The 17584-nt window shown below is 36.5% G+C and overlaps 1 protein-coding gene across 1 annotated transcript in view; it reads right to left on the reverse strand.

Moving 5' to 3' along the window:
- Positions 1-17584, reverse strand: part of LOC127633154 (ankyrin-3-like) — a 138930-nt gene that overhangs the window by 94943 nt on the left and 26403 nt on the right. Inside the window, exons 2-7 of the mRNA XM_052112036.1 lie at positions 12257-12358; positions 11836-11934; positions 10498-10596; positions 7701-7799; positions 6803-6988; positions 6408-6431 (exon numbers count right to left, since the gene is read on the reverse strand). Coding sequence (XP_051967996.1) covers positions 6408-6431; positions 6803-6988; positions 7701-7799; positions 10498-10596; positions 11836-11934; positions 12257-12358 — 609 coding nt within the window. The remainder of the gene's footprint in view (positions 1-6407; positions 6432-6802; positions 6989-7700; positions 7800-10497; positions 10597-11835; positions 11935-12256; positions 12359-17584) is intronic.

Here is a 17584-nt window from a genome sequence, read left to right on the forward strand (position 1 = left end):
AATGAGTCGTTGAACGAATCATTTGGGAGTCGGTGAGCAAATCAGGTAAACATAAATGCATATTATAAGACAACAAAAGTGTTTTTTGTCATTGCATGCATGTAAAACTGTTGTTGGGGACTCCCAAAACAATATTAGGAACATTTTAAATGCCATAATAGGTGCCCTTTAAATCTAAAATCCATTACAGTAAAAAGTTTTGAATTATTACATATTTAAAGTCATGACGAGTTAAAGAGTGAAATACAAAAACATTTCAATATTTACAACCCCAATTATGAAAATGTTGGGACAGTATGCAAAATGCTAATAAAAACAAAAAGGAGTGATTTGTAAATTATATTCTCCCTTTGCTAATATTGACAGCACTACAACTACATATTATATGTTTTATATGATGTTTTTCCTTCTGAATTTCATTTTTTTATGTACTGTAATTTCAAATCCATTCACTTGCATACACAGATGGACACAACAAAACCATAGTAAATGTATTCAATATGACTCATGCACCGTAATCCAAGTCTTCTGAAGCCACAGGACCATTTTGTGCGATGAACAGAAATCAAATTTATTATTCACTCTCAAATCAAATCATTAAAAAAGCTATTTAAATATAGTTGCTACATCGATAATATCGAACCCAATAAGTGCTTATCATGTCTCGTATGTTCGATATTACCAATGTAGCTACCATATTTCAGTGTTGAGGAACATACATTTAAAAACAAATATTTATATTATTGTGTTACTCAAATAAAAAACTAATGATTTAAATCGACAACATCAAATCAAAATTTGCTCTATATACTTTCTTAATACATGTTCCTGGTCTTATTGTCTTATAGACTTATCAGTACCGCAAAAGTTAAGACTTTACTATGCAAAGCAGAAGCCATACATCAACACTGTCCAGAAGCGCTGGCGACTTCTCTGGGCTCCCTCTCATCTGAGATGGAAAGTAGAACAGTGGAACTGTGTTTTTTGGTCCGATGAGTCCACATTTCAAATAGTTTTTGAAAAACACAACCATCGTGTTCTCCGGGTCAAAGAGGAAAAGGACCATCCAAGCTGTTATTAGTGTCAGGTCCAAAAGCCAGTGTCTGTACAGGCCAGGGGTGTGTCAGTGCCCATGGAATGGGTAACTCGCACGTGAGGGCATGATTAATGCAGATGGATATGTACACATTTTGGAGCAGCATATACTGCCATCAAGCACCGTCTTTTCCAGGGACATCCATTCAAACCACATACTGGCAGAATAATTAGAGAGTGCGGGTGCTAAATTGGCCTGCCTGCAGTCCTGACCATCTCTAATTGAGAATGTGTGGTGCATTATGAAGTGCACAATACGGCAACGAAGACCCCACATAATTGTGTAGCTGAAGAACTACAGAATGGATGAATGGGGGAAAATTTCACTTTTTAAACTTAAACTTGTGTCTTCCGTGCCTAAATTCTTAATAAGTGTTATTAGAAGAAATGGTGATGTTTCACAGTGGTAAACACTCAACTGTCCCAACTTTTTTGGAGCGTGTTGCAATCATCTGATTTGAAATGAATGTACATTAAAATAGCAATGAAATTCACAAGGAAAAACATCATATAATATGTAGTTGTGGTGCTGTCGATATAGCAAAGTGTGAATATCATTTACAAATCACTCCTTTTTGTTTTTATTAGCATTTTTCATACTGTCCCAACGTTTTGGGATTTAGGGTTGTATTGAGTGAAAATAATTTCAATAAAGATGATGTACTTGTGTACCAAGAATACAACAGTATCAGTGGAAAGTATGCTTACTCTAATATAAAATATTATATGTGATGTGTGAAGTGATATGTGAAGATTAATTAAATTTTACCACATTTTGAAAAGGAAAAATATGTTGTGGTTGTCATGGAGCTAAGAAAGGAACTTTCGGTTTAAAAGGATGTGCCTTCCTTAGATGTATAAAGCTTCTATAGCCTATAGCCTCCCTCAGTCAAAGGTGAATTAACCAAAGGTGAATTAACAGACAGGCACAAAGCTTTAGTGCATATGGACCAATGGCTCCAGTTGTGAAAACATGCTTTCATTGCACTGCACTACAGTAACAGAGTGCTGTTTTATTAAAAACATAAAAATTAGTATCAGGGATGTGTCAAATTATCTTTGTCTATCTGTACCAATAGTACACAACTATTAAATATTTTAATATTATTTAAAATCAAAAGAAACTAAATATGATTGTGTTATGTATAGCAAAATTTGTCAATTTGCTCTTTAGTGTTGACTGTCAGTGGTTAATACTGTGTAGAAGTTACATCTCATGCAGTGCAAATCTGAGCTGTTAACAACTTGAAAGTTTAAGGCAAGGAAAGGAGAGGAGAGAAGAGGAGAAGAGAGAGAGAGGAGAGGAGAGGAGAAGAGACAAGACTAATCTAAACTAAAAGAATAGTCAAGTTCAGAAAAGAAGAGTAGAAAAAAGTAGAGGGGAAACAAGCAAAGTAGACTACAGTGGAGACAGGTAATGACAAACAGAGTAGAGACGAGTAAACTAGAGATGAGTAGATTAGAGTAGAGCAGACAAGTGACAAATAGAGTATAGAAGAGTAGAGTAGAGACTAATATCAATGCATAGAGAAGAGACAAAAAGTCAATTACAGTACAGACATGTAGAGTAGATTAGAGACAAATATAGTAGACTAGAGAAAGTAGAGAAGATGGGTAGAGTAGAAGATTAGAATAAAGAAGAGACAAGGAGAGTAGAGATGAGTAGAATATAATAGAGTGGAGAAGAGTAGAGATAAGTACAAAAGAGACATAGTATAATAGAGACAAGTTAGAATAGACTACAACAAAGTAGAGTAGAATCGAAAAGAGTAATGATGAGTAGAGCAGAGATGAGTAGAGTGGAGATGAGTAAAGTAGAACAGAATAGATATGAGCAGAGTAAAATAGAGTAGATTAGGTTAGAGTAGAGGCAAGTAACTTTGCAGATGAGTAGAATAGACTAAAGGCATGTATAGTGGACTACAGGCAAGTATAAAGTAGATAGGAGACAAAAAGAGCAGAATAGATATGAGAAGAGTTGATAAGGTTAGAGGTGAGTAGATAAGATTAGAGGTGAGTAGACTAGAGTAGAGATGAGTAGAGTGCAGCAGATGCAAGTAGAGAAGTGTAAAGATGAGTAGAGTAGAATAGATTAGAGATGAGTTGACTAGAGAAGAGTAGAAGAGAGATAAGTAAAGATGAGCAGAGTAGAGATGAGTAGAGTTGAAATGAGTAGACAACGAGATGAGAAGAGATGACTAGAGTAGACTAGAATAAAGAAAAGACAACAAAGCAGAGACTAGTAGATTAGAGATTGATAGAATAGAAAAGAGTCAACAAGAGTAAAGATGAGTACAATAGAGTACAACAAAGTAGAGCAGAATAGAATAGATGAGTAGAGTATACCAGAGACAGGTGTAGTAGACTAGAGATGGGTAGAGAAAATAGAGTAGTGAATAGGAGAATAAAGATGAGTACTGAAGAGTAGAATAGAATAGATGAGTAGAGTATTATAGAGTAGAGTAGAATGTAGAACAGATGAGTAGAATAGACTAGAGATGTGTAGAGTAAATAGAGTAGTGAATAGGAGAATAAAGATGAGTACTGAGGAGTGAAGAGAATAAATGAGTAGAGTATTATAGAGTAGAGTAGAATGCAGTACAGATGAGTAGAATATACCAGAGACAGGTGTAGTAGACTAGAGATGGGTAGAGCAAATAGAGTAGAGTAGTGAATAGGAGAATAAAGATGAGTACTGAAGAGTAGAATAGAATAGATGAGTAGAGTATTATAGAGTAGAATGTAGAACAGATGAGTAGAATAGACTAGAGATGCGTAGAGTAAATAGAGTAGTGAATAGGAGAATAAAGATGACTGAGGAGTGAACAGAATAGATGAGTAGAGTATTATAGAGTAGAATGTAGAACAGATGAGTAGAATAGACTACAGATGGGTAGAGTAAATACAGTAGTGAATAAGAGAATAAAGATGAGTACTGAGGAGTAGAATAGAATAGATGAGTAGAGTATTATAGAGTAGAATGCAGTACAGATGAGTAGAATATACCAGAGACAGGTGTAGTAGACTAGAAATGGGTAGAGTAAATAGAGTAGAGTAGTGAATAGGAGAATAAAGATGAGTACTGAAGAGTAGAATAGAATAGATGAGTAGAGTATTATAGAGTAGAATGCAGTACAGATGAGTAGAATATACCAGAGACAGGTGTAGTAGACTAGAGATGGGTAGAGTAAATAGAGTAGAGTAGTGAATAGGAGAAAAAAGATGAGTACTGAGGAGTGAATAGAATAGATGAGTAGAGTATTATAGAGTAGAATGCAGTACAGATGAGTAGAATATACCAGAGACAGGTGTAGTAGACTAGAAATGGGTAGAGTAAATAGAGTAGAGTAGTGAATAGGAGAAAAAAGATGAGTACTGAGGAGTGAATAGAATAGATGAGTAGAGTATTATAGAGTAGAATGCATTACAGATGAGTAGAATATACCAGAGACAGGTGTAGTAGACTAGAGATGGGTAGAGTAAATAGAGTAGAGTAGTGAATAGGAGAATAAAGATGAGAACTGAAGAGTAGAATAGAATAGATGAGTAGAGTATTATAGAGTAGAATGCAGTACAGAATAGACTAGAGACAGCTGTAGTGGACTAGAGATGGGTAGAGTAAATAGAGTCGAGTAGTGACTAGGAGAATAGAGATGAGTACTGTGGAGAAGAGTAGAATAGACTTGATGCAAGTAGTGAAGACTAGAAACAAGTATGGTAGAGTAGACACGAGTAGAGTAGAGATGAGTAGAGTAGATTACAGACAAGTAGAGTAGACTAAAGATGAATAGAGTAGACAATAGTAGAGTACAACAGAGTGAGAGAAGTAGAGACAAATAGCATAAAGTAAAGACAAATAGTATAAACTAAAGATAAGTAGAGTATAGTAAACCATAGTACAGAAGAGACGTAGGAGAGATGAGTAGAGTACAGCAGAGGTGAGTAGAATAGAGTACAATGCAGCAGAAACAAGTATAGTATACTGTAGATGAGTAGAATAGACTAGAGTCAAGCAGAATAGAGTAGAGTAGACACAAGTAGAGATGAGTAGAGAAGAAGAGTATAGTAGACACAAGAAGAGTAGAACAAAGCCCAGCTGCTCTTTCTGCTGACACCTGCTTGGGGAGGGAAATGTCATGCATGACATAGGATGAGTGCTCTGCAGCTGAGGAGCAAACCTTCCAGTGACCATTCCTTCATCTGCAGGCAGCACTGGAATATTTTACAACAGTGTTGTCTAAAAGGGCAACTGGATATTTATAGATTTTGAAGCAAAATGCATATTCAGACATTTACGAAAACCAAGTCAGTGTAATGAGAGTATAATGAGAGTATTCAAAACATTGCTCTGTATATTTGAGGGGCAAGATATGTCAACTGGGGATGTGCCTCTAAATCGAATACCGTATTCAGAAAGGCACAAGTTATGACTTCAAAACGAATAGTGTATTCATCCGAATAATATAAAAATAGTCGTTCGACTGATTATCCAAGAAGCACAATGATAAAGCGACTTTTTAAATAAACATTTCCAAAATTACAATGAAATGATGAGCATATGAAATGAAGCCAATATTACTTAAGTGTAAACCTTATGAATGAAAATGTGCACATCGTGATTTCAAATATTATGGTTGTGGTATTGATTCTATTTGCAGTCTCCGTTTTTTGTGCGCATCTTGAGCTATAATAACTATTATTACTATTACTAATAATTACTATTATTATTATTATAAATATGCCTTCAACATGCTTATTAATAAAAGTAGCCTAATAATAATAATAATAACAATAACAATAATAATTATTATTTTTATTATTATCACTGTTTGGCTACTATTATGAATAGGCATTTTCAATGCATGTTTTATTTATAGTAACTGTACCTGTAATAGAGTTAAAAATTGGTATGGCATTCCATTTAGTTTTGACACACTTCTGGTTTAAGTCCCGCCTACATCCGGCTCTATCCAAATACAGATACAGATAATGGCTTCACTGCACACCCCTAAAGTGTTTGGGGAACCAGTTTAAAAACAATCATAATTTTTTAGTTATATATATATATATATATATATATATATATATATATATATATAGCATATATTTTATTGTACATTTCTCAGGTAACTCTCTCAGCTGCAGACCTCGAACAGCTAAACCAGAGTCTTTCTTCTCCATGCTAGTTTTCCGCTGCCCGATAGTGATAAAGCGCCATTCTACTGAGACAAAAAGCAATGAAAAGGGACAGGAGGGGAAGGTGCAGCAGCGACAGCAGCTTTGTGAGGTGTGTAGAGTTCATTTGTGTATACCTCAGTCGTTCTATTCACCATCATCTAGAAGGACCACCAGAGCGGGGGGAAAGAGAATGGTCTGATTAGTGTTCACAAAGTCACAATGGAAGCACCAAGCTGTACGGTGGCTACACGGTGAGGGAGTGCGACAAACCACATATCACACAACATCACCGGGGCTTAACTGGATGGTGCACTTCCTAGTGGTAAATGTAAATTTACACAGATCTCCCATCACGCAACATTAAATTACTTTAGCCACCACAATGTCTGTTTTGCTTGACGTACAATGCATTAATTCCAAAGTGCATTTAAGTAATCTGGAGTGTTGAATGGAAATTACCATGAAGCACCATCAAGTCGTATATGTAAAACCATGGAAAGAGTTGAAGGTTGTGAATTGACGGAGGTACCTTGGATTCAATGTCTGCATTATGGTCGTTTTGCAGTAGCAGTGCCGCTGCTTTAGTGTCATCCTTCCGGGCGGCGATGTGCAGGGCGGGTAACCGCACCTTGCCCTTGGTGTCATTCTCCAGGAGCAGAGACACCACCTGATCGTGACCCTGCTGGAGAGCTACGGCCAGAGGAGTAAAACCGTCCTACAATCACACAAAACAACAATTCCTGGATTTGCCAAATACTTGCTCCCAAAACTTGGCCAATGTTTTTCAGAACAACCTTTTTTATCCCAGGTTTTATCCCTATAACTAGTATAATCCATTTCATATAAACCTGGCCATTAATGATGCATAAAACTGTATTGCTACGCAAATACACAACCTTGGGTATGTCCTCAATAATTCCTTACTTTGTCAATGACAATAAAGCAATCTCTAAGTTCTATGAGTTACACAAAAGCCTTTGATAACTCTTTTGAACAACTTAAATAAAAAAATCCTTTCATAAATAATTATTTTCCATCTTTTTTATGACTCAAGTCTGAATATCAAAAGACCTTAATTCTCACAAATGTGCATGCAAAGGCTCTTGAAACATGAGTATTCTCTGGTGTTAATGATCACTGTCGGAGAGTCACAAAGGCCAGGATCAGTCTCAAGGACAATGACGTCTGGCTCCATAGCCTGCTCCTTCACGCACACACACTTCAGACAGGGCGTTCTGTCACTGTGTAACTAGTGTCTACCTCCTGCCTAGCAAAGCAGGACAGCAAGGTCACAGGGTATTCTGAGTTGGGTTTTGCATCTTAAGCTATTATCATTGCTTGGTACACCTCTATGTATGTTGATCCAGAGGTCTGCTGGGAATTGTAGTCTGGTAAGTGATAAATGAATTGGAAAGGGTTATGCTCACCCCTGTGGCAATGCTCTGACTTGATCCACTGTCCAAGAGGAATTTTACCACATCTAGATGATTCTCCTGGGCAGCCATGTAGAGTGGTGTGAATCCATTCTGTAGTAATAACAAGAGAATCAGTACTAATGTGTTTCATTCACCATATATACCTGATTATTAGTGTGATACAAATATATCTTTATGAAGACATGTTTACATGGGGGGGGCTGTGTTTGCTGTACTTTTCTGCATATCGCGGCGCCATTTTGTGGTCCGTTCTGCATAAAGTAGCGGCTCATTTTGGCTTAACGCGGCCCATCGGCCCATTTCGCGACCTACCCACATGCACGCTCGGTAGGGGCAAGACCCGCTCGGAAAGCACAAGACAGTTTCTGTCATTAGATAAAATGGTAATGTCTCAACAAGTAATCTTAATATTAGAGCTGCAAAATACTAATTGATAAAATCGATGATAATCAAAAATTCCAATATTTTCAGCTTGATAAATATTGGTTTTGGACTTCAAATTTAGGTTTAAATATAACCGTAATTTAAAATCTACATATAATGCAAGAAATAATATTTCACTTATAGAATAAAGCCTCTAACCAGTTAATACTTAGATTGTGGTTCTGTTTTTCTTTATTATCATTTATAATTAAGTGCTATTAATTATAATTAAATTGTCCTGCTGCTTCCAAACTGAGCATAAACAGATATAAAAATAAATAAATAAATAAAAAGACCTAAATGACATTAATGGTGTAACATTTAGATTTTAAAGCTTTTTTGGACACAATGTATATGGCATACAATCATTTATGTTGTTTTTCAGATATTTTAAAATATCTTTATAAATCCCCAAAATATGTTATAAAATACAGCAAATAGAATTTTGATTTTTATCCAATTAATTGATTAATCAAATAAATAATTGAAGATTAATCGATTATCAAAATAACAGTTAGTTTAAGCCCTACTTATACCTTATTTTACATAAATGTTAAATCTAAAAACACTATTTTAAAAGCCATCATATATTTCTGGGAACCAATGGCAAGAAAATGACCAGTTCACTTCTGAGTTTTAGGTGCACTCAGTAATTTATTTTTTATTTTTAAAGAAATGAATAGTCATTTTGAAACATATGCATAAAATCAGGATTACTCACATGAGATGTAAGTAATATCAGTACCATATTTAAAGCTGTATTATTCTACATGGGGAGGGTCCCCTCATGGGTTCTGCCATGTTATGATCACATGACCAACTAAATACTTGCTTAATCTCAGTAATTAACCACTTATTCACTTTCACTGATGGACATTTCATTAATTAATTGCTGACTGTCAATAGTACATTTCTACAATGGTATCGGTAACTGAAAACTACTGAATTTGAAGGATGCTGCATCTATGCCCCTAGGTTTCAGTATAAGCCTAAGACGACATAAATAAATAAACAAAAATGCCCCTTTAAGACTACAGTCTCAACAGCTTTATTAAAGGTACATTTAGTAATTTTGTGTTTATGTTGCACTGAGCAATATGGCATCTTGTATTATACTGACACCTAGTGTCACGGATGCAGCGTTATGCAAATGCAAAAGTTTCAGTTACTGATGCCATTGTAGGGATGTGCATATTTACTTTTAATAAATAACTCATGATGACGAATTTTTATAATTTAATTATTAATCATTTATTCAGCAAGCAATAGTGTCCAATAACAGAAGGGTAACCGATATACAGTGAGTTTGTTCCCATGAGTCATCCTGCTCCATGTGAAATACAACAGCTTTTATTAAGCAACTGACAAGTACCTTCATCTCAGTGTTACTCAGTTTTTTTTAAACACTTTATAAGTAAAAATTTTCATTGAGGTCAAAAAAATACAGAGTGCACCTTTAAGTTATTTAATAAAAAAAGGACTCCAATAGGCTTCTCGTTCTCCATGTGAAGAGGAAAGAAGAGTGTCGCTATTTTAAGCAATGCAGTATGAGACGGCAGAAGACTTGTGATACATTCCTGAGATAAAACATGTAACCTATCTCTATTTCTCATGCACGTGTGTTCAATTTCAGATTCCTTGAGGTACTTTTAGTGACAAGGCAAAAACACACACACATAAAACGTATATGATACCCTAATGGCAGCTCTCAAATCCCAACAGTTTCCAATCAAACTGAAGAAATAAGTGGGTTATATTTAAAGCAGCTCTTCTGAAGTCACTGGGAGTCATTTAAGGACAAAGCGACTGTGTGTTCCCATTGGGCTTGGCTATAATGTAATTGAATGTACCATGTAACATGTCTCACCCCTTTTTAACCGGTCTTTAAGCCTAGTCAAGTTGGTGTTTAGCTGGGTTGTCAGCTGCTTTTCCAGACTAAAACCTAATTGACATTATCAAACCAGACCAGCCTTATGAAAGTCATGAAGGTGGCTGGATGAGACTAGTTTACCATCTTAGGCTGGTTTAAGCTGTTTTTATTTATTTATTCATTAATTTCCAACAGGCATGTAAAAAAAAACACATTATGTCCATTCACAAATGTGCCAAAGCATACTTCATAAAGCACACAAGTATTGCATTCTAATCACTGCCACACGGGGCACTATTGCTAGCATTAGCATATAATATCTTCTTCTGTAATCAGTTTTCTCTTTCAGATCAACTACTTTTACAACAGAGTTGACAGTTAGAAGGGAATCTTACTGAGCTAAGTTAGTTAGGTTAGTAAAACTTTCAACATGTTTATAGCTAGCTAGTTGTATAATAATACATCCAGTTGACTTGCACATGTATTTGAAGGTACCTGAGACTGGCCGTTGACATTCGCTCCATTAGTCACCAGTTCCTTCACAACATCCACCTGTCCGGCGAGTGATGCTATATGCAGAGCGGTGTTTCCTTTCTGGAATCAGAAAAACATAGAGCAAGTCAATGTTGCTTCTAACATTTTCGACACGCAGTCAGTAAGAGCAGCTGTCCATTGTTATGCTTCCGCTAGCAGAATTATCACCACTATATCTTTCAATGTTACATAAATATCATGGGATCACTTCAGAGATGGACACGGGACCTACGCCAGTCCATCATGACCCACAGAGAATAATCCCCCACTATATGCGGAAGCAATTTACTAGGAGTAAATAGCGACGAAAAGCATATTTGTTTTGCTTTGAATTACAAAACTCCTATTTAAATACTAACATACAGTATAGGGGCATCACTGTTGCATGTTTATTGTGTTTATCTAGACTACCACAAACACTTTACACCATCCCCTACCTCTAAACCTAACATTTCCTTACAAAAGTTAACCATGATTTTACTATAGTAACCATAGTATCACCATACTGTCATATTTTGAAGTAAATCATAGTTACCACAGAGTTAAACATGGTTACTATATGAACACCATATCACTACAGTAACTACGGTTATTTCCATCAAAACTATGGTTTCTGCCAAAAACATGGTCAAAATATTATACAACATGTTTGCGATACAACCTACACACTAGTGACGCCGAGCTGTGGATTCGAACCCAGGTCATCCATTCGAAAATATCACATTCACAATGTCTTTTCACACTACGCCACTGAAGCTACGCTAATATAGTAGTTTGTCATAAATGTTTGTGGTCCCACCAAACTATAGGAGTGCAAATAGCTGCGCTGTGTGGCGAGTGCCCACTTCACTGTCCACTTTATGGATCACTTATAAAATACAAACTATTGCCTGATTGTAGAGTGGAGGAGGGCAAGCCGGACTGGAGTGATGCATGCCCGGTCCCCAATCAGCCTGATGGGGCGCGCAAGGGATAAAGGCGGCCGGTGACAACAGTTCAAGAGAGAGAATTACAGGCAGCTGCCCTGTATGTGTATATGTGTGTCTTTTTATTTAATTAAATATGATTAATATTATTAAGCCGGTTCTTGCCTCCTCCTTTCCCTTAACCTCCTTACACTGATATATTAGGTACTTGATATGCAGTATATTGATTTTTACTGTACTTTGATATGTCTTATATAGTTTTGGCTTTGAAAAGACAGCAGAATTGATTTACACAATATATATATATATATAAAATCATTAGTGTGAAATGTTTAGGTGGTCATACAACCAAATCTAATAAACGGGGACTTACCTTTGTTGCGGCATCCACGGAAGCACCAAGTTTTATAAGCTCGGCCACAACCTCCACATGGCCTTCTTTAGACGCTAAATGAAGAGCGTTCAACCCATTCTGCATCAAGACAAACAAAAGAACCATACAAATACATGAAATGACTGTTTATTTGCATTTCAATCCGTAATGAAGCATTTCAGAAACAGATACGATTTATGATAGCTGGATGCTGGGCATCTCATCAATGATATTATTTATTTATTTATTTTCAGACACGTCTTATATTCCACATGATTCCTTTAATCAATCTAACCTGCTCATAATTCACCATCTGGATCATGGTTTCTAAAAGTGAGCCAGGAATAATTTTAAAGAGCTTTCCATAGGCCTACAACAATATATACGATGCCACATATCAAATAAGAGAAAGGTTTATGACCTGGTTGCAGATGTTGATGTCGACGCCAGACTTTATGTAATCAAGGGCTTTCTCAAGGTTTCCAGCCCGGGCTGCTCGCAGGTAACTGGCATTGCTGTCAGTCTGCAAGAGAGAGAAATAACAATCAGATTTTCCTTTTCATAAACTCAGATTAATCGAGAGGAAGCAACAAGCTGATACTTCCAATAGTAAAGACAAGAAGGTAGTTCTGGGTAAAGAACTTAAGATACTGCATGTTGTAACATCTGTATCATAGGTGTTGTAGCCCCATGGCACAGTGAATAATAAAATCCAACATCTAGCATTGTGATCGCATATAATAAAGGTATTGCATGTATTTAATTATGTGCACAATTATAACCATTATATGCAATTATATACAAAATAATGTTTATAATTGCATACAATCATGGCGAGTTTTGCAAGGGCAAGCACCACTTAAATTTCTTTAGTAAATGTAATGATCTAGTTTTTAATTGCTGATTTATCAAGTGCTTTGTGATACAGAACTGAGCTGCACCTCTTGGCATAGTTAGATTGGAAATAAAATGCTGATTGCGCAACAAGTCATTGTCAAGACTCCTGCCCGCTTCTCTGCCCTCTCCTGTGTGATATTGAGGGCTAGCTGACATTTGTAATAACAAGTACGTGAATAAACAGTAATTCTGTGGATCAACTGGCTGTAGTTATGTAAAATAGTACCTGAGGAAGAACAGCATAGAAATGTCACAGATCGGAAATGAATGGAGCTTGATGCTGTGTTTTGTTAAAAGTGGGAATGTAGTGTCATTCACACAAGATCACACAGGAAATACTTTTGTTGCTTCCAAACAGGGTTGGACTGGTATTCTGGCATATGCACTTTGAGGCCAATCAGGGGTGGACTGTCCATTGGGAGAACCGAGCAGGCTGGTCGGTCGGCCGTGAAGCGGGCTGAATGGGCCGTGATAAGCTAAAACGAGCCACCGCATTATGCAGAATGAACCAAAAAATGGCGCAGCGAAATGCAGAAAAGGACAGCGAACACTCAACTTTTGGGCCAGTTGCTATATAAAATCCCGGGCAGATTTTCTTCCTAGTCCAGCCCTACTTCCGAATGTTCATGTTCCCTGAAATCAGTAACTGACAAGCTGCATCCCCCATCAGACATTTTTGCATTCATTCAAATGTGATCACCTTTACCTTTGGGGCAACTGATAGTGACATTGCAAAAACAGCCTGAGGGACACAGGTTCTGGTCCCATGGGAACCAGGAAGTAGTTGTGTTCACCAAAACAATGATGAGCATGATTTCTAGGTTGCACTTTATTGCTTTAAATTAAAATTTGTACTTTTCTGATGGCTAGGCTTAGGGAGGGGTTAATGGGTAGAGCTAATGAAATAGCTCTGATATTTAGACATTATTGTTAACCATTTTACATAATTTACATTTAATTTAACTCGCTTCTGGTGCCACCACTTGTGTCTGTGGACATTTCACCCAGAAACTGGAGCTCACATTTGCCAATCCATTCAACAACATTTCCTGCTTCGGGCACTGGTTTGAATTTTGGTAAACACAGACTGTTTTCGACTGAAGAGCTTTCGACGTACTATCACTAAATTAACAGTGAGATGTAGCATAATCACACGTCACACAAACAAACCACACATGCTGTCTGCATTTGAACCCATTTACACACTCCATTAACGAACACCAGTCATGACACACCGTAAAGTCTGTGATTTACATACTGGTAACTAATACTGGAGATTTTCCATTTTCCAGATTTCTTTTAATACTTTTTGATTATTTTCTAATCTTTGATTTTAAACAGTCCTAACACAGTTTCCATTTGCAAACCCTAACCCATAAACACACTATAACATGGATAGTTACAGTCCTGGATGCTATTAGGTCAATACAGCGCTCAAGCTGTGCTAAAATACACAATCTAGTAACAGCTATGACAACATACACAAAACACAAATAATATAATACAGTTAACAGGAATGCATATTTTTTTAACTCTACCCCATAACCCAACACCCAACCCTAAACCTAACCGTCAGTTGAGTAAAAATATGCAATAATGAACAGGTTTCCATGGGACCAGAGCCAACGTCTCTGAGGTTACTCAGAGTTGTGCGCATGCCATGAAAGACAGAGGTGGTGTTTGAATTGTATTTAACCTGACGTATCTGTCGTCCTTCCATCAAATGTTTGATTAAGCAGTTTGTCATGTATACTGGAAGAATACATGAAGACTGTAGCATGACTAAACAAAAAAACGTGGTAGTTTGATTACAACTGCACATGTAAAGCACTGTCTGTGGTATTATTAAAACATTCTTCTGTTTGGAAGAGGATCCTGACCAGCCCAACACAGCAACAACTGCTCAACCAATGACCTGAGTTTTGGGCGGTATTGTCTTTTTGTTTGACCAATGGTAGATGGAACCTCTTAGAAAAAAGACAAAATCATCGATTATTTATTCATCGATTATCTGCTAGTAATGCAGAAACATGATTCAGCTTTAAATACATTAAATAAATCTTTGGAGGTGGTTTATGAAATATAGCCAAATAAAAGATGATGAGGTAAATATTTCAATCCAGTCAATCAGTCATCATTCCATAAACCTCTTCTGGCAATAACATGTTCTCTCTTCTATGTCTATCATAATAGAAATGTCATCTTCTCTTTATGTAGTGTGGACTGAACCTCTGCAGTGTGTGGGAGCTCCCTGTGAACCTCTCTCTCTCTCTCTCTCTCTCTCTCTCTCTCTCTCTCTTTCTCCATGTCACGAGGGAATATATAGTGTGTTCTGAAAGGGTGTAAACACCTTCAGTCTTTTTTTTCTTTTCACAAGAAAATTCTCACAAGCACAGTAACAGGCCATTGACTTAACTCTCTGTGTCATACAGTATTTTTGGTGTTAACATAAAACTCAATTGAAACAAAAGATTTTTTCAATATCCTGACAGGTTTCGGCCATGACAGGCTCATGTAGAGATTTCCAAAACATGGTTCTTGCAAAAAGTGTGACTTGTGCAAAAGGCACCTAAATTTACATGGGAATGAAAAGAGAAAAGTTCTTCAGAGCTGCACAGTCAAAGGCTGAACTGTGTGCCACCGGTGAATTACGAAGAGGAGCTGGTGGTTGACAGATAAAGCTCAGATAAAAAAATAACAAGCATTTTTAAAATATGCTCAAAAATTGTACGCTTACACTGTATTTTTCTTTGCTTTTATTTCCAAGTTCTGCGCTCGGTTTTCCAAAACTTGTGACTAGAGTTTCATGTAAATCAGGGGGCGTTTTGCGACCCATTGTCCCACTAGTTCTTGATGAACAGCTCCTCCTCTAGACAATCATTCGAAGAGGGGAGGTGACATCACTCTAATGCAACACCGACGGCAGCTGCTCAATCGCTCGATGGTAGATGAAGATGGATAACCGTCATTTGGCAAATCCTGAACAATCACATGTAATTGAAAATGACTTTATGCTGACCTTAAAACGCCCCCTGATTTACATGAAACTCTACTCACAAGTTTTGGAAAACCAAGCGCAGATCTTGGAAACAAAAGCAAAAAATAAATACAAATAAAAACTACAGCGTAAGCGTACAAAAAAATTAAATATGAGCAAAATTATCAGAGAGCACAAAAAACTGTAATATAACCAAGGAGATCATGATTTGTTTGCAATTCTGGTGACTTTGCTTTAGTTTTCTGTTGTTGTTTTTTGCAGCATATTTGAAATGTCTTTATCTATTTTTGATTCATGCTTATTATTTGATCTGCGCTAATTATTTTTACCTGTGCTTATTATTTTTTGATTCACTTTTGACAGGATTTTGATCCCATACGTTTCCAGTGTAGTGTTTTGAACAACAGAGAATAGCTGTGAACTGACACTGCACACACATATACACACTATCGCAGCATGCTCAGATAACAGCATACGCATGAAGAAAGCAGAGTGTGTGTGATTTACTTGTCCTCATACCTCACGCTCTTCAGTGAAGAGTGCAGATAGAGCGTGAATGCAGAATTAAACAGCGTCCTGTGACACGCTTTATGATGATAAAGCCTTAACGCCAACAAATCTCAAACCAAGCATTGAGCATGTACATGAACTATAGGTGTGTATCTGTGCAAACAGAATACCATATTTTAAACAGATATCTCATTTCAATCAAAATAGTTTAAAAGGTGATGAGTGTAATTATTTGCCCTTGTTAAGTTTAATGTATAGAGTCAGCTTTAAGTAAGCCATTTGTACTTTAGGTTTACTTTGTAAAGAGAGTGAATACTGTAGCCCTGTAATGCTTTTAAAACATTGTTGAGTTTGAGCATCCTGACCAGCAAGACACAGCATCACAGACTTGCCAATGACTTGAGATTACTGTCTGTTTGGACAACCAATGGAAGTCAAGTCACATCTTTTTTTATTTGTATAGCACTTTGAGCAATGAACATAGATTTAAAGCAGCTTTACAGAATTATACAGAATTTTACAAACTTCTTAAATGTCTTAAAGCCCCCAGTTATCAGCAGACAGTAGAAGGATTCGGAAAAACTGTTTGAAAACATTCATTATTTTTGCAATTCCATTTGAAACCACTAGTGGGACAGAAATTACACACTTCAGCTTACACCTTGTTTCTAATATATACTGTTTATACTGCATGTATAAAGAAAAGATATGTTCATTGCAAAGTCAACATTGAGAGATATTTGCAGCTTCTATTACTTCTGTAAAATAATTTGGAGTGAAATAGGATTCTTAATAATAGAGGGGGGAGAAATAGGCCAGGACTTGGTATTATCCATTGCAAATTGATTGAATTGTGAAATTAATCTGAATCTGAATTTGTTTATTGTGGAGGATTATTCATTTTTGAGGAGGCTTTTTGATCGGGACCTGGAGGCTGAAGGTTATGTTCAATTTCAAAGTATCTTGAACAGATCCCAATTGGAAAGCTTATTTTTCAAATCTATCATCATTTGCTTTTATCGGTGTAACCTTCATTACATAACCGTTAACTGCCAATAAAGTATAGTGTTTTGACAAAACTTTGACTTGAAACAGTAGAGGAACAAAGACAGTACAAGCTGACAGAAAAACAACTATGAAATCACAATTCAACAATCAGTCCATAACATGCCACAACAACTCGTCTTCCATTTGTAAAATTGACCACACAGTTGGGTTAACACTCCAGTTCCCACTCTGAACTCAACAGCAGCCATCACAAGTTAAGATTGTTACATTTACACTTCCAGTCAAAGGTTTAGACACACAAACTCATTCTTTATTATTACTATTTCTCACATTTTA

This window comes from Xyrauchen texanus, chromosome 40, assembly GCF_025860055.1.
Source record: "Xyrauchen texanus isolate HMW12.3.18 chromosome 40, RBS_HiC_50CHRs, whole genome shotgun sequence".
Lineage (NCBI taxonomy): Eukaryota > Metazoa > Chordata > Actinopteri > Cypriniformes > Catostomidae > Xyrauchen > Xyrauchen texanus.